We start from the raw sequence: 24,179 nt of genomic DNA, 5'->3' as shown, positions 1-24,179 counted from the left end.
TAATTTGTTGACTACGAGTATAATCAAGCAGCGCTAATTTAACAGCACTTTTATGTGCACAATAAAAAAATTAGTATTGTTGATGCCACGGTGCGTACTTTTTATTGTTGCAAAAACTGTAATAAAACTAGTGTTTGTTTTGCGTTGCGTTTGTTGCTTGTGTGTGTGTGTGTGAATTGGTCGATGGTCGTGGGAACGCACGGCGCAGGAAAACGCATTAGGTAAGTCGGAATAAAAGCGCCGCTGATTATAGGTCACGGACGTAGAGTCCGACCGGAACAAAGAGTTCTACTCTTCAAGTATACACCATTGTTACCTACCCACAAATAAATATTATAAAAAATGTTATAGATACATACAATAGAAGCTTTTGCTTCGTTTTTGTCGTTATTTGTAATTATTTAATTAATATTTACTGTTTGGTTTCTTGAATTGGGTATATATCATATAAGAAATGCTAATAATGAATTTTAGCGCCATCTATGATTGAATTATTCAACTATAACTACGATTTAATCACTATACCAACTTTCATCCCTTATTTAACATCCTTTAAATTAAAATTTTAGATCAAAAAGTATCCTATAACCTTTGTTATACCTTTGAAAATGTGTATACACAATTTCATGAAGATTGGTTGAGTAGTTTTAGCGTAAGAGCGCAACTAACAAACAAAAAACCCAATTTCGCGTTTAAAATATATAAAAAGGATGTATAATTTGAATATAGATGTAAATATTGATTTATTTCAAATTGTCCTACTCTTGAAACCCAATTTCTCTACCTCTGGATTTCAAAATGCTCTAAACTTTGTGTTTGTTTGAGTTTTGGTAATTAATGAACAATGTTCGGGCGAGCGCACAAAGATGATTGATGGGAAATTAATTTTGCATTTCGTCGAACGCAAAGTCAAAGTCGCAGCCCTCAAACAGTCGAAACCGTCGAAAGCCTCTGAAGCTGCTAAATGAGCGCACACACGACATTCAATGGGCGTCGAACGAGTAGCATTGCCGAATTTCCAACTAGTGAAGCCGACTTAATGAAAGCTTCGACAAATGTCGATGCTAAATGCTATTTTGATTGCCCACACGCGTGCAGATCAAATACGCGCTTAACATTTGCACATCAAAGTTGGAAATTTTTAACTAATCACAATTTATTTCTGAACAACGAATAAAAGTACAGAAAGAAAAATAACACTTGCTTGTAGAATAAAATGGAATGTTATGGAACATCGAAAAGACAGTTGAAAAGTCGGCCGGGGAAAAAAATGTTACATTGTCGTTCGGAAAGTTTCAATGTTGCGTAAATGTTATGGCCGTAAATGCGCCCATTAAAGAAGTTCAAAAAGTGTAAAAGTGCGCCTTGGAAAACCGCACGAAAGTGAAGTCAAGCGAACAAAAAGGAAGAAAAAAGTTAAAAGTTGCGATGGGAAAAAATCGACAAAGTTTTAAAATCATTTCTGCACACATTCCGATAAAAAGAAATTGTATCATGTAATTTATTTCGGAATATTTTTATTTTATTTTATTAAAGTGTAAATATTTGGCTGCATGACTAATTATGCGCAAACAATTTTTCAAGTGCGAAAAAAATTTCAAACAAACGACGCACAAAGCCTGAAAGCTTTTCAGCGTTATTGTGTGAAATGTGGCATTAATGAATGTGTCACTGGTGCCTTTTTATCCTTTGGTGGCTTTGGTGTTGGTCTAGTTTGAGTTCAAGTTTTTTTTTGTGCATTCAACATGTTTACATCACACTTTTCCGTAGATTTTTTAGGCAACACGTTTTACTATACACGCGTACCTAATGTAAAATTGGTTGCATACAATGAAATTTTACCAATTCCAAGTTGTAAACCTACTTATGTTGATAGTGTTATCAATTTCCTATTTGTTTCGGACACTTAACCCTCGCGCGAGTAAATTGTGCGTCCTAGCATTGTTTATGTGCATACATCTTGCATAAACTCATATGGGGGTGAAGCAGGCGAACGGTCGGCGGTGGCGAATTGCGCGCTCACAATTTTATTGTGCACAGCGCGTACTCGACGCCGCCAGAGGAAAAAACGAGCCAAAGTAAGCTGCAATCCGGCGTTATACGCGGCGGAGCAAATGGGGGGCGGCGGTATTACTGCTGGTAGTAGTGGTGGCGCATGTATCGTGCACAGAATTCAACATATTCCTACATGGTATATTCTAAAGTTGATTCTACCGCGCGTTATATATTTTTTTCATTTTCGAAACGCAAAAAATCAATAAGTAAATATTTCAAAGCCAAAAAGCAAGGCAGGGCGAAGAAATATTGAAACATAAATTAATCCAGACAGTTTTTAACATTAAACATTTACCGGGCATATTTTTGTTTGATAATAATGTTGCTTTTATGTTTATAGAAGTATTTATGCAGCATTTATTTTAGGCATTAGCCATTAAGTAAATTTATAAAGTCCTCGCTGGTAACACAATACCTTTGAGTCCTCACTCGTTTGCTTTTCATTTATTCGCTTCGGTTTACGCACCGCAGCGCTTCTTAACCTTTTGTACCTATATTTATATTCCTATATTCGTATCTCTTCATTTGCATTCACATCTTAATATCTTTTTTTCTTTCTTTTATCTTTTCTTTTGGGTTGCAAAATACATTTTTTGTTTTACGACGTAAAATAGGAGTAGGAATCTGCAGGTTTTTGCTTTATACGAATCACAGCTATTCAAATATAGCGGTGCGGTTAATAGATGGCGCCACATGCAATTAGTGTCAAATTTTGGAGCAAAAACCAGTAAATTCTTTCTTTTTATGGTAAATACTGATTTTTACGTTGAATAAATTTAGATATGAATATTTTTATGATTATTTTTGAATAACTAGACGATTTGTGTTGAAAAATGCGTTTTTTGTTTTACTTCCCAATGTAGCAATTGAAATCTGCTAGTTTTCGTTCCATCTGAGTTACAGCTACCCAAGTATCCAAGTAACACTAATAGATGGCGCCACATACAAGTAGTGTTAACTTTTGGAGCTAAAACCTGCAAATTCTTTCTTTTTAAGATCAAATCTCATTTTTGCGTTGTATTTACGTAGATATGAATATTGTTATGATTATTCCCGAAACTCTTGACGTATAAAACATTAGATATGAGGTTATTTGCCCAAATTACCCCCTAAAACCTATAACCCCCTAATGCCACGCCTTGGATATGAGATCTTCGGATTCATTTTATGTCATGATTTTATTTTCCAGGTAGCTGAACTTCAAAATTACACGCAATGTAAGCGTCTTCGTGCATAAAAAGTGACTACAAAGTGATTCTTAAAATTCAAACAAAACCGCTGCCTTTCTAATAGAATCATTCCGGCAACACAGTGTATACATGGAAAATAATAAGAAAAAGTCAACAGGAAGTGAGGCATGTAATAATGACGTATAAAAATATGCATAAATATAGGTTGTTGGGCGCAAAATATGCACACAAGCCATAAAATCAAGTAATTACACTCGTACGCCAGATTTCAACAGATTTTCTGGTGGTCGACATGATATATTTTTGTTTTACAGCCATCCGTTGTTATTTATTTGCTTAATTGAATAAAACCACCATCGAAAATATGTATTTTTCAACGCAAAAGTTGAAATGAATTTTTATTTAAATTCCAACGAAAGCAAAACAAATTGCTTCAATTAATAACGTACAAACATTTCAATCAAACCAATATTTATGATATTTATATTTCATAAATGTGTAGATACTGAATTAAAAATAAAAATATATTTTTTGGGTGAGCGCAGTGATTTAAATTGAGTTTATCTAAAAGTTAAACAATTTAACAGCTTAAATCCAAAGAGACAGATCTACGAGTCCTGAACAAAGCCCAGCACCAAAGAAAAATAAACGAGATTAATTACCGTTAAATCCAATTAGAGTCTGTTTCCTCTCGCACACCTAGACGATACTTCTATACGAGATGCTCCAGCATACAACGACGAAATACAATCCAAATGCAAAGAAGCGATGATCACAGCGTGCACCAATTCACAAATCAACAAATTCACAGTTTCAGTTCATACAATGTTTACAAACAGTACGATAGCTATGTCCTTGATGAATTTAGGGACAACAATGAACACTTGTTTCTACTAATTATTAATTATTATCAACACGTATCACTAAATAAAGCTTTGATACGTATTGTATAGTTACTGATGAAAAGCTCTCGAAAAACGCACTAAGTTATTTAGTTATTTAGTTATTTATTTATTTATTATTAATGCTTAGTTATTAGATATATTTTGATATTTCTTGTATGTAGCTATGGTAAATATTTATTTATTTAGTTATAAGCAATACACTGCACATGTTTTCGCGGAACGTTTTGCCTAAGATGAGTTATTTTGATGTTTATATTTATTTATTTGTTTATCTATAATGAACGCAACGCGAGATTGTCACTTGGTTGGTTTTCGGGGGAATCGAACGCGATGAACACACGGAATCGTGTGTGCGACCCGACGTCGTCGGCGGCGGTGGGAAGCGGTCGATGTGCACGCGTGCTCTCGCGACTACCCTCTGACTAGCGGCGGTGCGATACTCGCCGCCGTTGTCATGCAGTCTGGATGGAGAATGCGTGCTTTAAGTTTGCCACCGCCGCCGCCGCCGCCGCCGCCGGCAACGATCGACCTGAGTAAACTTTAACTGATGTTGAACACAAGCGACATCTATGAATCAAATTCTGAAGTTGTTTTAATGTCAGTTTTAAATCATCAAAAATCGCATCAAAATTCATTCCACTCATTATGAAATTAATTAAAATAAAAATTAATTGTTAAAATGTGGTTTTGGGAGGCGTGGAGTGATTTAGTCAAGATTCACACACAATTTGCTAAGGAAACATACGAATTGAATAAATATGGAAGTAATTTTATAACTGCGTTCCCAAGTTTTCTCTTTCTGGTCACAAACTTCATTATTATCTACAAATTCTGTCATCGTTACACGAGATTCGGTTACACTTCACTTCGCGCATGGTTTTTTAGGGTGAGTTAATACGCTTAATATGTGTAAATAGATTTATAGAAATGAATCTGTTTGTTTTGCAGGAATTAACATTCCACTGGTCCTATTTCTACTTGAGTAAACTCTGGTTCATGTTTTTGCGAATGTACAAACTGACGGCGGGATATGTGTGCCAAGGATTAGTAATTATCATCCTTTTAATCTCAGATCAGGCCATTTGCGGCAAACACACGATCGTACGGTGGATTTGCGCTAAACTCAGTTTTACGTTCAAGGCAATGAAGGATCCGACCGTTAACTTGAGACATTGTCATCTCACTGGACTGTTTATTCTGTCCCTTATAAGCTTGATACCTTTGTTCATCTACGTTTTGAGGAAATGGTCAAGGACGAATATTCCGAATTTTTTGATATGGTGAAATAGAAATTATTGTTATTTTAGTTGTGGTTAATTATGGTTTTTGTTTTGTTTAGGATTGGAGAGGATCCTTGGCTTCGTACAGAAATTGGTTTAGCAGGACATTATTTAGAAAGACCACCACGTTTTGTGATGCCTGTACAAAGTAATGTTCCTTATAGAACGAAGCGTTCAGCCAGCATCCATGAGAGGGCGCGTATAGGAACATTTGTACGAATTTCTAAATCTGCGGGCTGTGTAAATGAATATTGAGTTGCAGTTTCGTACAAATCAGTTCGCGAATGTTTAAGTTAAATTATAATGTACAAATTAAATTGTAGAAAACAATTTTTAAGAGTTTTAAATGGTTAAAAAAGGAATTTCAATATTTTTATTTTATTTTTACTAAAAGTCAGGGACGAACTAAATTTTAAAATTATTTTAGGTCGAAATGAATTAAAAGTATTATATAGAATTGTGAAAAAATTAAATATCCACAATTCTTTACAAAAAATCATTGAACAGCCAAAAATTAAATTTTTTCTTCGGTTTTTCATCGAAAATAATTTTAAAATTAAGTTCTGCCCTGATTTTTAAAGAAAATAATTCAATAAACAATTCTGGGTCTGCCTTTTACCCAAAATTAAATTAAAACCAAAAACTTTGTCTATGCCTATACCTTTTTAGCTGAAAATAATTTCATTTGAAGTTTTGTCCTGTCTTTTGACCCCAAGAATAGAAAATACAAAACAGGTAAATTGATGGCCATTTTAAGGCACTTCATGTGCGTTTAAAGGACTAAAAAGATACCCATATTGTAAAGAATCTCTTTAACTACAATATAACGATAAGAAACCCTAAGTTACCCTATTAGTATAAGAGATACAGGGTGTTTTCCAAAGCATGTTTTTAAAATATAAAAAAATATTGTTTTTTCTACTAAAAAATTAGATAGACAATTGATTTGTAAACTATAAATATTTATAAAATTATATTTTGATAGGGTAATAAATAAGTATATTTTTAAACAAAATGCTATCACGAGGTGTTAATTTTCAAAGATTTATTATCACCAATTAGGACGTAAGAAACCATCCATAATCTGCATCATTTTTCATCCGTCACCCATCTAATCACGCATCTAAATATCTCAAACTTTTTTCTCCCTTTTGCCATCCCCATCTGCTTGAGACTTGTGTCTTGGAACTTTCACTCCGCTTTGTCATCGCACCGTCTGCCGCCCGTTCCTCATCTTCACACATCTTTAGTCGGCCGGGCGTTCTTGCGGTTGGCGCAGTCATCCAGATAATAAATTTAACAACCCTCGCGCACGATAATCCTTCTTTCTTTCACGCCCATCCCTTTACTATTTTATTGCCCCACCGAAACCCACATCGAGGTAACGTAGTTTTATGGGGCTCGTGGCTTAACTTTGAAGTTTCCTGAAGTCTAGGGACTTGCAAAAGCAAAAGTGAGAGAAAAAGAAGAAGAAACGGATCCAAATAGTTCGAGGGATGTTTATTTATTATTCCTAATTCTTTTCGCTTTCTTTCCTTTAAGTTTTTGGGTCGTTTCATGCATTTTGTAAATGCTTACATATTGAAGAAGTTTCATCATGTAATTCGATACTAGAAGAGTTCCATGGCTGAAATTTGTAAAGTTTTGAATAACAACTAACTGTATCCTCTACATCTTTATTTTCAGGTAGTACTAGAGAAAAAGACAAATTAGAAGCATTCAAAACTGCAGTTTAATATATCTCAAGTCAAGAGAAGTCAAAAGAAAGTCAGAACTTGAAGCGTAAAATAAATTTGCACCCGACTAAACTGCTAATCTTTTTTTCCTTGTGTTTTAATGTCTTTCAACGCCCTGTTAAAGTGTTAAATGTCTGCGCTCGAAGTGTTAATTGCTTTGAAACTTAATACATTTTATTATAGGCAACCAACACTTCACGCTGAAACAAATTAATTGCAATTTTAGTTGCGTATATTATTTTATTTAAATTAATTGCACATACTCGTAATTGTAAATCCTAGACAAACAAAGTAAATATTTTATATTTAATATAAATAATGTTTATAGTGTTATAGTTTATATTTTTAGTCGAAATATTTTAAGATTTGGTTTTTGCCTTGTTTCTTCTGACATTCTGATGACATCTTGAAGTGTACGTTAGGTATACGTACTTAGTAGTAGTAATTGGCGTTGAAATTATTTTCGGTGCTTCGGATGACACCGGCGTGTTCCATGTTCCAGCCGGTTGACGTGATTTCCGCGCCGCAATGCAATGCGTCATTTGATGTCGTCTCGGGTTGCGCGTCGCCCTTCTGGAAGCTAAACGGCCATGTCTACGGAAGAAAACCCAAATAAAGACAAATTAACAGATCAAAAACAAAAAGATTTTCAGTAATGTTTTTTTCTTTTGGATTTAATGGCAATAAACCTTTAAAACCATCGGAAAACATTGTTTGAAACTTTGAATAAATCGTCACTAGTTAGTCTTAAATTGTATAAACACTTAAACCCGAAGCTTACGAGTAAAACCCGAAAGATATTTACATGTTTAAAACGTATAAATCTAATCTAAACTTTTCCAACTGGTGTAACGGAACAAATGTTTCCAGCTGTCTTTTCTTTCAGCGCGTTTTCATTGCGTTTGCTTTGATATTTAAAGATTTCATGCGCAGTAATAAACGCAACCACATTTTTCCTTATTTTTATTTATTTTGTTTGTAATTTTCTGTATTTACCAGTGTAAGTGGATGTTTATGTCCGTTTTCGATTTGCGACGTGGGTTGATCAGTGAGCACAGCACGCAGGTGAGCTATATAACTGGTGGCGAGTCGAAGGGTATCCAATTTGGAAAGCTTTGTATCCGCCGGCACCCAGGGGAGCGTTGTCTTCAGGCGACAGAACGCTTTACTCAGGACTCGCATCCTGGCGCGTTCCCTTGCATTCGCCGCATTACGCTGCGGATGTGGTCGTCCATCTTCTCCAAACTCACTATCGTCCGAATCTTGCAAGGATTCCGAGGTTTGTCTTCTTTTTCGTGGCATCACAACACACAGAATATTAAATTTATCACCACCAATAAAAATAAATCATGACTTAAGTTTAAGTTTAGCTTTAAGTAAAATGCAAAGGTTGACTTTTAAGTGTGTTACGGTTGACTGATCATGCAAAACTGCAAATAATCACAGAAAGTCTGAAAATACTGAAAATTTTCAGTGTTTAAGACACGCCTTGGTGGATTTCTAACACCCACCACTTCATTTGCGCCTCCTACTTGACTTAAGCTATTTCAGGCGCCCAATGAAGAGGGACTTAACTCTGGCGCGTGCTTAACATCTCGACGCGCACTTAACGTCGAATTAGCTCTGAATAAACACCGCGTCAATCAATACTAATTGCTGTGTGCGTCCGGAGTGTTTTCCGAAACAATCTAAATAAAATATGATAAATTGAAAACAGTTTTATATTCATATTCGAGTAGGAAATTAAATTAATATTTATAAGTCACGAAACACTATAAATTGTTATTTTGCGTGTCGATGGAGAATTGAATTAGTTAATAAAAATGCATAACGAGAAATGAAAAAAATGATTTTACAGGTCAAGGTTACTATCGCAAATGAAAAGTGAGTTTGAGGGTTACACCCCTTGTGGCAATGTCAGCACACGCGTAAAGTGTGCCACCTTTGTGCGCACCGGAAGTAAAAGCTGTGAGGTGGACGTGGAATGTCGTTCAACCACAGAGGAGCACAAAGTTCATACTTATTATCACATTTATCACATTATTCACATTATCTAGACACATTTACAAGTATGAAAGGAAATTTTTTTAATTTTTTGAAGCAAAAATTTGTTTATTTTTTCAAAAAGATTATTTTTTCATTGGAAATACAATCCGCATGAGAGACACCCACAATTAGTACTTCTTGTACTTCTTATATTTTCCTATCTCAATGTCTTTTGTTATTTTAGTGTTATATGTTGTGTTCCAGCATCATCAAGTGTCACTTTTTGTTCTTCTTCCTCTTGTCCCAGCAAGTCTCTTGGGTTTTGCTTAAAGGTTTTTATTACATCTTGCCACAATCCAGCGCTTCGCACAGCGCGCACTATCATAACACGATTACAACATTGCAAGCTGGCGGGCAACCCTTAACCGGTTGAGGGTTGTGCTAAGATTCTTAACGCATGTTCGTGAGCTGTTCACACGAGGCTAGTGTTTGTTATGATAGGATTTTCAAGACTCAAATACAAATAAATTTTTTTTTTGTTGAATTTTTGCATCAGTTGTGTAATTTGTTACTTTGGGTGGCATTTTATGCAATTATAAACAAAAAACCCAAACATTATGAGGGTTTATGTTATGTTTATTAAATATTATTATGAAAACAATCATTTTTCGGGTTGTAGAAGTTGTTATTTTAATTTTATTGCTCTGCTAAGTTGTCGCAAGTCATTTGCTTCATTTCTTCATTCTTTATTTAATGGCCAGATGTATCTTGTCATTGCGGTTAGACAAGCTTCACGTTCAGTCGCTTCCTCTTTTCGCATATGTTCACTAAGAACACAAATTTAGGTAGTGTAAGATAAGCAAGTTCAGATTCATTTTTTTCTTGGTACAATATTCATCAATATAACCTAAAAATAAAACATCTCTACTAATATTATAAATGCGAAAGTCCTGATGTTTGTTACACTTTCACGCAAAAACTACTTAACCGATCATCATGAAAATTTGTACACATATTCTTAGTGGTCCCCGAATGGTTATAGGCTACTTTTTATTTAATAAAAAAAATTATTTTTAAAATAAAATAAAGAAATTGTTTAGTCAATAATACCTCTGCATCTGGCTATTTGACTACTTTAACGCCATCTAGCATTCCAGCAATGAAGCTCAAACCTAAGTACTATAGTCCTATCACACTGTATTATCACACTGTATTACCGACAGCTACGTCAACATCAAATCCAATTGACTACACTATGGAGACTGTACACTATACTTCCATAGACTATACTTTCAACCATTTTAAACTTCCCGCCATTCTACTTCATTGTTACTTCTTCGGTGACTACAGACGCGTACGGAAACAACTTCATTATTTAAGATATTCGCGAGCTTTATATATTTTTCGCTAATTTTTCACTGAATAACTTATCAAATTTTTATAAAAAATCAAATATGAATTTATTTAAATGAATATCAACAATTAAGCATTCATATACATATACATCTTGCATTTACATGATTATTTGTATTTCTAACAACTTAAATTAGTCATAAATAAATTATTTTATGGTCCAATTGAATTAATAACATAATACGTCTGTGTAACTATCAAAGAGGATAGAGATTTTCAATTTCCATTCTCATTCCTCATCCCGGTCTCGATTTTGATTGTTCACTTGATTGCGCGATGGCGGCCGAGCGGAAACTTGGCTGGACTTTCCGCTCGACGTAGCAATCGCTTCGTTTTCATCTTTTATCATTTCACCCTCTTCTCATCCACATGCATTCATCCAGAGCACTCTTTTTGCGAATCAAACACAAAATACATTTGCTAAATTAATCAAACGCAAACTTTCGTTTCGTGTGTGTAACAATAGAATATTTTGTCCAGCAGTATAATGGAGTAAATTCTTTTTGTAGCTCTTTGTTAATCTATTTCAGTGTAGGCATATAATACTTGTATATATCACATCACACATCGATTACTAGTTTATTACACGTGCTAAAATTTCATTTTACGCTTTATAATATCTTTATATTCTGTTTCTACAACACTTCGATAAGTTATGTGTTGGTATTTCATCAAAATCGAATGTAGGCCATGAAATATTTCAAAAATTTAATCCGAAATCAATTTTTTACTTTGTTTACTTTGTTTATACATTTTTGTGCAATGAATGGCTGTACATTACACAAAAATCTTTTTAAAACTTAATTTTCAAAGAGAACGAGAACAAAAAATATGGACCCTTGCATATTTTGTTCCCATTCTTGATAGTTATTTATTTAAAAAGTTATTGTTTACTTGATTATTTGTCTTGTTCAGTTATTATCAAAAGTTTAATGATTTACACTTAAAAACTATAGTTTTATTCATTGTTACAAATATTTCGTTCAATTTGAAACAATGCGATAGTAGGCAACCAAAACTACAGAGTCAAGCTGTGTTTATGAATTTTGGTTGTATAACACCGCATAATTTTACATTTCATCAAATTATTCAATGACACAAATTGTGTTTGCATTGAAAACATTACAAATCCAACAAATTGTTTTCAATATACAATTTTTAACAACAATTTATGTCATTGATTAAATTTTTCACGAATTTTAGATTTTTTCTGTTTTAACTTTAAACACTTTACAATATAATTTTAGTAGGTAACATTTTGGTTGTTTTTTGTTTGTCTAAATATTAAAGCATTATTTCAAAGCCATATCATAATATTTATAAGATGATCATAATGATTTCTGTATGTTATTACTCTAATACTTGGATTTGACATTTTCAGCATTTTATTCTTTTTGCTTTCAATATCAAATAATTCGAACGCGTTTCTAATACAAAACTCTAACTTAAAGACATTCATCATAAACTATTTATATTTTATAACATCGAAACGTCTATGTGTATAATACAACAATTTAATTTATTTATAGGTAAAGAGTTAAGTTAATCATAAATTTTTCAATTTTTTTTCAAATATTTTTGCGAGAATATTTGACAAATATTGTCAATGAACAGCTAGTAGTCTTTCTACAGACGAAGGATAAAAAATAAATAATTTAGTACCTTGCTCGATAAAAAGTGCAACAATGGCTGACATTACACTCTTTTTGTTTCAGGTCACAATCAATTTTGGCTGTAAGTTCATTGTGAACCCAAAGAAAATAAAATACAACCTCAATATTTATCCAGTTACTTATTATTTAAACATTTAAATGCAATTGATTTGTTATATAAAAGCGTATAAATTAAATGAGCAACATCTCGAAGCAAAGCTATGATGAGTGTACGAATGATAAACCTAGACTAACCATTCGATCGTGTAAAACTTGGAACTTTTGATGGACGTGTCGGGTCACACCTCGGCGCCCTCGGCGTAGGCGAGCGTTGCCCCGCCGTCGGAGACGCGCTCCGGCCGCCATATGCGTTTCCAGCGCTGCGCGCAATCACCAGGTGTGATGAGGAACTTGTACACGATGTACACCGGGATGCACAGCGTCGACGACGCTGTCAACGCCCAGCCGACGTTGATGCTCCAATCGGGGTAATTGTATTCGGTGCCGAGCATTTCTTCGTGACCCAGGAGGCAAAATATAAAGATAACCTATAAAACAACACAAAATTGTTGATAATTGAGGTTATAATTAAGATTTTTGTGTTTCAAGTACGTACTAATAGGAATACAGGTGAAATGTATTTCCAACATAACCTCCAGAAAAGTCCCGGTTTGTGGCCGATCATTTGCTCGATGTCACGAGAGAATTGGTCAGTGCCATAGATCCAACACACACCAGCCGCCTCCACGAAGACGACAAAGAGAATCGCCAACGCCGGGCCGTAAACGTTCAAAAGATTAACAAGATACACTCCTCCCTGAAAATAGGCAACCAAACATACGCAATGTAAATAGAGCGTAAAAATCAAGGTTACGTTGATATTATACTCGCTTCTTTTGTCAATTTTAACCCGTTTTTGGTGGTTATATGAATATGGTAAGCGCTGAAAGTAAAATTGTAGTAAACGCGCATTTTCCACGCATCGTACGCACTTATTCCCGTACTCGGCCGCTGCTTTTACTCCACCCCTCGTCGAGTTGAGTGCACGCGAGCCGAGTGAAGCCGAAAATCGAAGAGAATCGGCCATGCACAACGCGAATTTCACACAGGCTGCGTGTCGTCAATGAGCTAATTATAGAACGGTCCCAACCGAACCGTCGGCCGCAACCCACGCGACATAACCTCTATGTACACCGAGCGCAACCTAACCTAATCCCAGCGCTCTTCCAGCGCTCGGCAGCGCATGTTGTGTTGATATTTCTATTTCTATGGCGTTTGGTGATTCGGATTTTCATGCACGAGTTCATCTAATGTACGTCATCGATACCAAGCGAGGGGTTTTAGCAGCCGAGGGTGGATTGTGACCGCCGGAGTCGTGAGTCAATCGCTTTTTCTCTATTTTATTTTATCGCGCGCGCCCTGCACACTCACACTCACACGCCGCAAATTGAAATTTACTCTTTGTATTTAAATGTAGGCGGGCATATTTCGACTGGTCGGAGGCGAAGAGATGATACTCGTGCTCGATGAAACGTGACAAGGGTTGATTTATTTGCGGACAGGTACATATTTATAAATAACATAATATCCACCGAAATAGCAGCTTTGATTTTATTTCCGTAACTGTAGGCAACCAAAAATGCACTTTTAAAACGTTTCCGATGTTTTTGCATGCATGCATGCGTGCACATTGAATTGCATATAATTAGTTTTTTATGATGAGGAATTTCAATAATTCCTGCATAATAATCCTTTCAAATCACGAACCATTGCAGGAAAAGTTCAACCAATTCGACCTTCGTACGACCAACGAATGCATAGTTATAAAGTTTTCGCCACTTTTTTCGTTCGCTCGCATTAGGCGAACTATTTTATTACGTATAATTCGTGATTTCTATGAGCCCCGAACAATCAAAGTCGATTAGACCGACATGAAAAGTTGACGCTTTTCTTGCTGACACGCCATTCAAGGCTGATTGTAACTGCTAACTTATGAAAAATCTATTTTTAGCGCATATTTCACGTGAAAAGTTCAAGTTGCGAAGTTTTTAGCGCGAAAAACGAATATTTTTAGCATTTCAAGGTTAGGTTTGTGTACTCACGTAGGTTGTAGTAGGTAGTCCGCATATGTAGATGAAAACAAGCAGTAAACCAACAAAAAGTTCACGATGTCTTCCTAGGAGTCGCGGATACTCATCGCATAGAGCCGTTATCATTGCTTCCAAACCACCAAAAGTACTATCCAATCCGAGGGTGATCAACATCAAAAAGAAGATGATTGACCAGAAGACTGAACCTGTCATGGTGGCTATAGCTTCCGGGTAAACTATAAACACTAAACCCGGACCTGCAATCAACAAAAAAATTAAAAAATTTTTTTTTGCATTTTTAGGTTATAATCGTACCTTCAAGTCCAACATCTTCAATATTTTTGTTTTGCACCTCTGCCATGTATCCCAAAACCGAAAAAATTACAAAACCAGCTAAGAAACTCGTCAGGCAATTGATACTGCTGGTTAGTAGAGCATCTCGATAGCAATTGTTGTTGAATTTGTTATAACTCGACAAAGCTAGCAAGGTACCAAAACCAGGTCCCAGAGAGAAAAAGATTTGGGAGGCGGCGTCGATCCAAACTCGTGAGTTTTTCAGTTTCTCCCATTGTGGGGTGAGATAGTAGAGAATACCTTGACCGGCACCAGGGAGCGTGATGCCGCGGAACAGTAGAGTAATCAGGACCACGTAGGGTGCAAGGGCAGTTACCCAAACAACCTATAAACATCAATATAAATTAATTTTTGTTATTTTTACAAACAAAAAATTTATGAAAAAGAAAAAACTTACTTTTCCTGTACTTTTAACACCTTTCCACAAAGAGAAGTAAACAAGGACGAAAACCAAGAAGACGCATATAGCGAGGGTTGGTTTGATAGGCCCCATGTCATTCAGACCATTAGACAGGTGTTGCTGAAGAACTTCCCGCCTGTAAAAAATGATTAAAAAGGTTTTATAATGTCTCATTAGTTTAAACGCTTTCTTCGATTAGTTTCACGTTAAAAATGTTGTTATTCATGTCTCACACGTAATTAATTACTTCTTGACTGGGGTTTTGGTTCGTTAATTTTCATTTATTATCGTTTTGTGCAGAAATCTCGACCGCAAAACTGTCGCATCATCGCAACTCGCGTGGCGCCGCGCAAATCAAATTAACTCCATATTAATCTCAAACTTTACAAGGTTGGTAATTAGGTGACGCTGCACATTTTGTAGAATTTTGTAGTAAAACTGTGGAATTTTAATAACTATGAGATTTTTGGTTTATTCTAGATCACGTTTTACGTTTTATCAATCGATCCATGCTGCGGTTTTCGACAGCGGAGATTTTTTCTTTTTTTTCTTGGAAAGTGAAAACAAAGTGTAAATTAGCATACGCTTTACTTCCAACGAGTGTTATTTTAAGAGGACAATGTTTAGACAACGTCTTTAGGGATTTCCTACCTTTTCCTACGCTTTTCTTGACTAATTCTTTTATTTTTTCGTTAAAAAAAGAAGAATTTTTGGCAAAATTATCATTAATTTTAATTTAACGCGTAATTTTACAAAGAAAACAAAATAAATATTAAGATTAGGTTAAAACTTACTCAAAAAACTCCCTCGCAGGACTTGTTGCGTTCGGGAAGGGGTTGAGACGGTGCTGGAGGTCGGCAACAGGTCGGCAGTTGGGCGTGTTCCACGGGTTGTTGCAGGACGTCCACGGCAGCGTCGTCTTGAAGCTGGCCACCAGATAATACACTGCCCAGCCGATGATAGTATTGTAGTACATTCCCATGTACAGATCAATCAGACAAATGGCGTATCCAATACCTAAACAATAAAAAAAAAGAAAAGAAAAAAGAAAACAGTAATCTTCACTTCAACGTAAATTGTTTCTTTTGTCATTTACCCATGATTAAAGCTTTCAATTCAACACAATAGCTTCAATTAAAAGAAGATAATTGTGCAATCAATACAAGTACACTCTGGAGATTAAAAAATCACTTGGGAATTGATAAAATATTAATAAAAACATTTTATAATTTATATTATATGAATTTTAGTGGTGAGGAATTTATATTTATTCGTAGAAAGCAAAAAGTCATTAATTGATGTTTACTCTCTGCTTTTCAACTCGTATATCGCGAATATAGTGATTTTAGTTTACTGTTTGTGCTTGTACTACACCCTCGGCACTAACGATTAATATTTTCACGTTTCATGCGAATTGCGGATGTCAATCCAAACATCGCCTTGTATTTGTACAAATCATGCGTGGCAAGTTGCGAACACCTCGCGGCAAACAAACATAACCTCATTCAAGTGCTATCAACTAATCTAAGCCTCTCATAAACTTAACCTTAAATATCTATACCTAAAGAGATAATTAGGTAATTATTTAAGTTGTAAGCTTTAACGCAAGTACTAATTGCTTATTAAGTTTAATTTGAATATAAAATTACTTAAAATTGTGTTTAAAGTGCTCTACTCCAAGATATTTGATTGTAGACAATTCAGAATTTAAACAACTTGCGAAAGTTAGTCTCTTCTAAGTTTGCGCACATCGATTGCCTCAATTGTCTTTCGATGCAACGTTGCAATAACTTTGCAAAGTTTTTAATTGTCCGTAGCGCGCGTGAATTTAAGAAATCCTCTTGATTAAACTCGCGCGCCGCGTTGGAAAAACCGGAAATTTGAACTCGCGTTCAGGCCCTTATTAAACTAGACTCAATGTACATATTTTTTCTTCGGAAAGTTTTAAACTTTCATTTTGAACTGAACTGACTGAAATGAAAATGTTACTTTTAGGTTGGTTCAAGTTTAGTTGTTGTTTTTATTTGATGGAATCTATTTATGTGGAGTTATATTTATATTGATTTGTGAATCAAAAAGCGTGTGAAATACGATTTGCGACCTAATAAATTTGAATGGTGCATAAATGATGCGATTGATACGGATACATTTCGCTTCGTTACGCTCTTGATTTTCATTGAAACCCAATGTCGTGGCAATGACAGGCGTAATCAGTAAAATAAAAACATGTTTAAACATATTTAAACATATAAGATACTTGTTTTGGCAAAAAATTAAAATACTGACTTTATAAACAATTTAAACACTGTAAAACTACTTTTAAACAATAATTTGTTAAACAAAATAATAGATAATCTAATTATCTTTGATTTGATACCAAATTTATTAATTTTATATCAATTTTATAAAAATTATTCATATTTTGTTCAAATTTATTCATTTTTTACGATTTTAAAATAAATTTTGAAATAAATCAATATTTTCATTAATTAAAAATAAATTGATTAACAAAATAATAAATACTAATAATTATCCTTGGTGTAGTATCAAATTTATAATTTTTATCTTTATTTTTGTTTGTTTTTGTACAATTTTGTTGAATTTTTATCATTTTCTAATAAATTTCGAAATAAAAACCTAAATCTAAGTTATTTACTGAATAAATATCTAGTTTCCGATAATAGTAGCAATGATTCTTATACTGATAGAAATAGTATCCGTCTTGATTTCGTATTTACCTTATCGCCTAACCGTCCGCGCCGGGTTTGGAATTGAATTAAATCTAAAAGTAATATTCGCACGCCCGCATTAGACGACGTCCATCTTTGGCGGCTCTCGGCGATCCCGGCGTCCGCAACGAAAACAACAGAAACCTTTTAGTCACGAGTGGCGTGAGTGGAGCGGTAAAACAGACCTGCCCGCCGCCACTATCAGCCGCCGCCGCATCACATTCGTTTCGCACTCATGTTCAATTCATTAGTCATTTATCTCGCTTTTATTTCTTGCCCATCCGAGCACTACACACACCTTATTTTGTTTAAATCTAAACGTATATCTAAAGCGGCTAAAGCGTTTGATTGTTTCAATGGTTGCCAAAGACAAGTTCTATAAAATCCAGTTTAAACACAACACAATATTTAGTTTATAGAATCATTAAATATTCTTGTTATTTTTTGTGTTTAAAATTAAATTTTTTATGAATTTGTTTAATAAAAAATTAACTGTAGTAAGTTTTAAGGTTATAGAGTGTTTTTAAGGTTATGTAGCTCAAGTAATTTTATGACATCCTGTATGTTTAGTGTTTGATACTCGCCGTTTTGCACTTGGGAAAATTGAGGCGCGAATAAATGACACCTAATGTAATATTTATAAGCGGCGAATTACAATCGCAAATGTGGATGCTCCATTCCAATAATTTTCACTCACCGAGATTCATTGCGTGTGCGTTTTGTTTGTTTTTGGGGGCACGGGAGCAAACAGCGCCGAATTTATATCTTTTCACATACAACCACTCATAAAGCCAGAATACTCGCTTTAGTTTCATTTTCAACAAAAAAAAACTAACTTTATTGTAGCCTCGTTTTATCGTTAGTCAATTTAACAATAAACTCCGTATAACGACGAAATTTGTACAATTTAATTGGTTTATATCAGATTCTTCGTTATAGTGTTATAGCTTCTCTGTGAAACGACGAAAAATATTTTCATTTCTAACCATTTTGAGGTAGAATATTTTTATCAAAGACATGACATCAATGGTAACATTTAAAATATTGTTGTAATTATTATCCCAACATCCCTACAAATTGCAATGCAAATTTCTATAACTTAAGCACGATTTTTCAGCTAATTTGTTGAGGTGCACGTTGCGTTACTAGAAAATCATTTAAACATAACACAAGTGAATACAACTGAGCGACGCCTTACAAATTATTAAACAGTTGCCTATCCGCGTAAAATTTCAATAATTGGTTATGTTTTATTCCGCTATTTAACGACACTTTGCTACAATGCAATAAAACATCTAGGTAATCTCTTAAACGTCGTTATAAAGAGGTTATTTTCTCAAAATAACATTTAAAAGTTAATTTTTAAACTTACCCTTCAACGCAGGACAAATCCGCTTCCATATCGTGAGACACCCGCTCCTGTGAAACTGACCTAGCGCTAATTCCATGTAAAACAACGGCAATCCGCCGAATATCAGCATGATCACGTATGGAATTAGAAAGGCACCTGCAAGCATACATAAATGCACTCACGATAACAAAACTTCATAATTAATTACAAAATTTTCACTAAAAATAATTCAATTTGCTTGAATACGCTCACAATTACATGCCTATTGTTTGAATCCAAATCCTTCGTTGATAAATACCAAAATAAATCGAATTCAGCGCGCCACGCCGACTAAACAAGCCATCAAGTATCGCATTGAAAACGCATAACCAAATTAAAGCGGCGGCGGCGATGGCGGCAAAGACGCGCGTGCAGTTTGCTCACGAAACGCGACACCGCCAACTTCCAACTGGGTTTCGAATTTCTTGCGCGAATCCTTGATACTCTATCAGATAACTTAATTTTCCTCATCGCCAACATGAATCCAAACGCAATACACTTATATATTTGTGTATTTTTTTGTGAAATTTACTCACCTCCGCCATTTTGGTAGCAGATGTATGGAAACCGCCACACGTTGCCCAAATCAACCGCAAATCCGATGACAGCCAGCAAAAACTCAACCTTTTTGTCCCATGTTTCCCTCTGTCGGTCGGGCGTGAGTGCGATGACGACGACTTCCTTGCTGACGGGTCGGCCATTTTTTTCTTTTCCGCTTTTCTCCTTCGCGTCTTTACCGTCTTTGTTTCCGCCACCGGCGGTTGTAGCGAGATTGTTGCTATTGCTCGTGCTGTTTTTCAACAACAGCGTGTCGGCTTCCGCTTCTTCGGAGGTGTCGTTGCAGTGATGGTTTGGTGTGTTACCGGCGGTTGACTCTCCGCCGCCTCCGCTATCCGTTCCGCCATTTTCAGATGTTTCTCTTGCTGTCATTTCTTGATAAATCAAAAGAAGCAAATCAAAACACATAAATTTAAGTAAATAGTTAATAAATGAGGTTATGTAGAGTATTCTAACCTATAATTTTCGTCTCGCTGTCCCGCAACCTTCGAGGCAGCAGTCTGAAAAGAGATGTGAAACGACGACTGCGTATTTCTGTCATTTTGTCCTGGAAATGAATGATTTACTTTCAGTTACAATGTTTTGAATTTATCGTTAATAACTAAACATGTTTCTAAGTTTATCCGTGCCTTAAATAGTCGTGTTAACGCTTAACTTAAGTTATGTTGGAAAATACACAATATATTCATTATTAAAATTCCTGTAACTGCGCATGTAAATCAATTTCAAAGAATTTGTAGCAATAAAAAGTGATAATTCCAAAGCATTTCTGCGTCAATAAATTCCTGCAATGTTGGTTGCCGTTATTTTTCTCAAAAGAGCAAGTTAAAAGTTAACTTTATGGAGTTTATGGCGATATATTTTAACTCATATAATATATACTTTAAGTTTTGCATAGCAACGTTGAGATTTAATTCCTTTTCCAATTTTATGAATTCACTGCAGTTTCATAAGTTTTTGTTGACACGCGTCAACGTTTCATGTCATTTTACGCGCATTTATGCGTTTTAATATCTGCAGTCACAGTCGTGTTAATAAAGATTATCATTCTAAACAGAATTCTTTAAACAAAGCATGAAAATTTTCATTAAAACAAAAATTATAATAAAATTCCATATTTACATAAAAAAATAGATAATAATATAGGTTATGTATGTTTTTATGTCCATCTGATGATATTCAGTGGTAAAGACTAATAAATCATGAATGTATGACTAAGAAATTAGCAGACTATGAAACTCCCTAGATGTTTCAGTAAATTTCAGCGAACATCTGTTGCATATACTCGTAGATTTTGATTAAACCTTTATTATCACAATGCAGCACGTCGCTAAACGCGCGCCCGTTTTGGGGCTTAGTCCAAGGCCTCCTTACCAACATTCGCCAGCACTGAGAAGTTGGCTAGTGTAATAGGGGTAGTTTTGCCAGCCCATACAAGTTCGCCGCGCAAAGTCGAGAAGTCGGCGAATATTATACCTCTTGCTCATTGAAACCGAACGGCGCGCTGCGGCGGCAGGAAATTTCAATTTCAAACCCGCAGCGATCGGCCGGCGCAAGCGGGGGAGAGATAAACTTGATCATGTTTTGATAAACAGATGTTGGACTCGGAGCTCATCGTCCGGCAACTGGCATTCGAACATTCATATGGATATTTATGATAATTACTTTTCAGAAGTGAATATTATGTATGAAAATATTGAAAAGTACATTTGGTTGCATACAATAACTTATTTACTTTAAGCTATTATTATAAAGTCGGTTTACAACTAAAATATGTAAAAATGGCAAGATTATTCTATAATAATTTTGTAAATTGTAATTTGGTTTTCTTAAATTTGAAAAATAACAAAACTTGACGAAATCCAATAAATTCGAAGTCAGAATAACAGAAATTGCTTGAATAAGAAAGAAAATTAACGTGTAAATTTGGTTGCATACACTAACTGACTTAGTATAAGCAAATATTGCAACGTTGGTTGCCTACAATAAAATAAATACAAATTTTACATTTATTTTCCTATAATTCTAATAAAAAGTAAAAAATCTGACAAATCTCAACAAAATGCCTCAAATCCTAATCCAACATAACAAAAGTTGCATGATTTAGCAAGAAAAATAAACGTGTTGTTTCCGCGACGAGAAAATAACAACCGACGACAAAAATCCCAAGTATAACAAGTGTAACAAGGTAAAATGGAATGGGCGCGATGATGACGTGCGAATCTACGCGAATCTCGCGTCGAAGGGGAGAGGAAATGTGCGTAACGTAAAATCTAGCTGATGTGCTGATGTATTGGAACGTGTTCTATTGGCATCATTCGTGGAAGGTACGTCTTCGTGCTATTATCGCGGAATCAGTGTCTTCGCCGCGACACAAACCAGCCGAGAGTGGCGCACATCAACTTCGGAATTTGTGACTTTTTGGCGTTTTTCTCATCTTCTATCGCGAAGCAGAAAAAAAGCATCAAGCATTCAACATCTTGTCTACTTCACAAATACTTTTTCTCATTATTATTTCTAGTAAAATTTAATTTGAATCAAAAACGAATTCTACAAACGATTTATAGGAAAAATCAAAGGATTGAAGATGAAAAGATGACATGTTTCGATTAGTCCTGATCGTTTCAACAAGGTGCACAATGATAAAAGATAAAAGTCTTTGAAAAGACATAAAAAATAGCTTTTTTTCTGCTTTGTGAATTGTGATTGACCGGCATTTCTTAGAAACACGACAATCTTTTCTTTTAGTAATGAAATATTCATTTATATAAATATATAAACTTGTTATTTGTTAGTTTTATCTATAGTAGTTTTAATAGTTTCGATAAAACTAAATAAAAACCACTTTTAATCGTTTCGTTTATCAATCAAGCAGGGTTTTTGCGCATTTTTATAACCGACATTATGTTCGATGCGTTCGTTGTCCAACATGACGTGCGCTCACTTTGTCTCTTCATTTTTTTCACGCTGCCCAGTCGTGTGAAAAGGCGTCGAGCCGTGTGTTTTAACAAAACGCAAAAAGACGAAAGACGAAAACGATATGAAACAAAAGTTTTACGGCTTTGTTAAGTCTACACGCATCGATAATAAATGATAAAAAAATTAGACTTTATGCCTGTCATTTATATTAAAATCTAATCAAATCCCTTGCAGACTTAATTAATTTAATATTACCATTAAAATAAAATTTCTATAGCGTAAAAATATGATTAAAAACTAAGATTTACTACTTTTGTAGTAATTTTTTCGTTAAAATTACGATAAGAAGAGATAAAAACGTTCTAATCAAGTAAAATTTGGTCATTTTGGTTTAGTTTTCCGGTCGTAATCAATTCACATCGACTCATTCAGTAATTAATTAAAAACTAAAACATATTTTGGTGGTCAATGACTTTAAACATCATTTTCTACACAAATTTCACGCAAAATTAAAAGAATTTTGTTATTTTTTAGCGAAATTTATAAAAAATTATGCAATTGTGATTCAAATTATTAGTTTTTGTTTACGAAAGAAAAATAATAATCACAATTAGATTTAACACTTGTTAATTGCCACTTCAAAGATGAAATGCTTATAAATAAACGCAAAAAGCAATAAAGTTTATAATCAGCAATTTATATACAACTACAATTACAATTCCCGGCCGTTCAAACATTGTTTTGTTTGTTTGTTCGATCATTATGCGCAAATAGCGATAATAAAATTATTCACGCCGTTGAAGCCTCGTTGACACACACCTAATGATCGGTATGCACTTAGCGGCAAGTTAAGTAACTTTTAAGTAATTTTTTATTGCTTTGTTTTGTAGATTTTCCCGAGACATGTCTGTCTTTTCAAGTTGTAAAAAGTTGCAGTAAACTTACCAGGTAACTCTCGCGTTCTACGTGCGATAGCAAACGATTCTCTCGCCGTCCGGCGGCATACTCGAGACGTCCAAGTCGCACTCTCTAGCTCAGCTTCAGCTGCTGCACTGGAATTCTCGCCTCCGGTGCTTCCTTCTGAGCCGGCCGACGGATGGTCACCAACTGTTGGCGGAGTCGCCGCGCGCGAATTCGCGCACCGCACCGCCTCGGGAGATCCGCCCCGTCCTTCCTTCCGTTATTTGGCGGTGGTGGCGGCGCCGGCACGCACGTTCAGGTGCTTGTGGGGGGCGGTGATCGCGCGCACGCCGAACACATTAAATCGCGAGCGGACGTTAATAAATACTTTCGATTTTGGCACGCGGGAAGTGATTGCATTCCTGTTAACCGTTCATCACGGCGTGAAATTTGGCTAAAATGCCAAACGAGGAAATTTTATACAGGAATTTATAGTAAAAACTATCAACTAACACTTAAATTTAATTTTTTAAAGAAAATTTGCAAAAACAAGTAAAAAACAACAAAAAACTGAGATTTTCATTGGTTTGAAGTGAAATTTTAAAAAAATGGCGGCGGCCAT

General features: G+C 35.0%; 4 protein-coding genes across 4 annotated transcripts in view; 1 reads left to right on the top strand and 3 right to left on the bottom strand.

Moving 5' to 3' along the window:
- Lar (tyrosine-protein phosphatase Lar) overlaps positions 1 to 4,583 on the bottom strand; it is a 208,598-nt gene extending 204,015 nt beyond the window's left edge. Inside the window, exon 1 of the mRNA XM_065304007.1 lies at positions 3,908 to 4,583. The gene's annotated coding sequence lies outside the window, so the exon portion shown is untranslated. The remainder of the gene's footprint in view (positions 1 to 3,907) is intronic.
- Positions 4,584 to 4,730: 147 nt separating this feature from the next.
- Positions 4,731 to 5,792, top strand: LOC135793872 (uncharacterized). The gene is made up of 3 exons (XM_065304986.1): positions 4,731 to 5,036; positions 5,099 to 5,430; positions 5,490 to 5,792. The coding sequence occupies exons 1-3, from the start codon at positions 4,830 to 4,832 to the stop codon at positions 5,683 to 5,685; spliced, it is 735 nt and encodes a 244-aa protein (XP_065161058.1). The 5' UTR covers positions 4,731 to 4,829; the 3' UTR covers positions 5,686 to 5,792.
- Positions 5,793 to 7,598: 1,806 nt separating this feature from the next.
- LOC135794743 (transcription factor 21-like) lies at positions 7,599 to 8,468 on the bottom strand. The gene is made up of 2 exons (XM_065306127.1): positions 8,163 to 8,468; positions 7,599 to 7,760 (listed from the first exon to the last, which is right to left on the bottom strand). The coding sequence occupies exons 1-2, from the start codon at positions 8,466 to 8,468 to the stop codon at positions 7,599 to 7,601; spliced, it is 468 nt and encodes a 155-aa protein (XP_065162199.1).
- Positions 8,469 to 10,587: 2,119 nt separating this feature from the next.
- SerT (Serotonin transporter) lies at positions 10,588 to 23,768 on the bottom strand. The gene is made up of 10 exons (XM_065304603.1): positions 23,603 to 23,768; positions 20,195 to 20,285; positions 19,717 to 20,112; positions 19,163 to 19,297; positions 15,856 to 16,078; positions 15,059 to 15,197; positions 14,623 to 14,986; positions 14,320 to 14,564; positions 12,834 to 13,034; positions 10,588 to 12,765 (listed from the first exon to the last, which is right to left on the bottom strand). Exons 2-10 carry the CDS (start codon positions 20,277 to 20,279, stop codon positions 12,517 to 12,519), a joined length of 2,037 nt encoding a protein of 678 aa, XP_065160675.1. The 5' UTR covers positions 20,280 to 20,285; positions 23,603 to 23,768; the 3' UTR covers positions 10,588 to 12,516.
- Positions 23,769 to 24,179: the final 411 nt, after the last annotated feature.

This window comes from Atheta coriaria, unplaced genomic scaffold (genome assembly GCF_025399875.1).
Source record: "Atheta coriaria isolate IRGN ID8LTWV9N9 unplaced genomic scaffold, Caltech_Dcor_3.1 hic_scaffold_6_pilon, whole genome shotgun sequence".
NCBI lineage: Eukaryota > Metazoa > Arthropoda > Insecta > Coleoptera > Staphylinidae > Dalotia > Dalotia coriaria.
Note: the sequence above shows the minus strand (reverse complement) of the source record. Positions and strands in the feature narration are given on the sequence as shown.

Bases quoted from the DNA above. Each gene is read 5' to 3' on its own strand.
- SerT (XM_065304603.1), bottom strand. From the start codon at position 20,279: ATGACAGAAATACGCAGTCGTCGTTTCACATCTCTTTTCAGACTGCTG. The intron at 16,079-19,162 runs GTAAGTTTAAAA...TTTATTGTTTAG, and splicing joins GATTTGTCCTGCGTTGAAGG to GTATTGGATACGCCATTTGT. The intron at 12,766-12,833 runs GTACGTACTTGA...GTTGTTTTATAG, and splicing joins TTTCACCTGTATTCCTATTA to GTTATCTTTATATTTTGCCT.
- LOC135793872 (XM_065304986.1), top strand. From the start codon at position 4,830: ATGTGGTTTTGGGAGGCGTGGAGTGATTTAGTCAAGATTCACACACAA. The intron at 5,037-5,098 runs GTGAGTTAATAC...TTTGTTTTGCAG, and splicing joins TTCGCGCATGGTTTTTTAGG to GAATTAACATTCCACTGGTC. The intron at 5,431-5,489 runs GTGAAATAGAAA...TGTTTTGTTTAG, and splicing joins ATTCCGAATTTTTTGATATG to GATTGGAGAGGATCCTTGGC.
- LOC135794743 (XM_065306127.1), bottom strand. From the start codon at position 8,468: ATGCCACGAAAAAGAAGACAAACCTCGGAATCCTTGCAAGATTCGGAC. The intron at 7,761-8,162 runs GTAAATACAGAA...TTTCTTCCGTAG, and splicing joins ATAAACATCCACTTACACTG to ACATGGCCGTTTAGCTTCCA.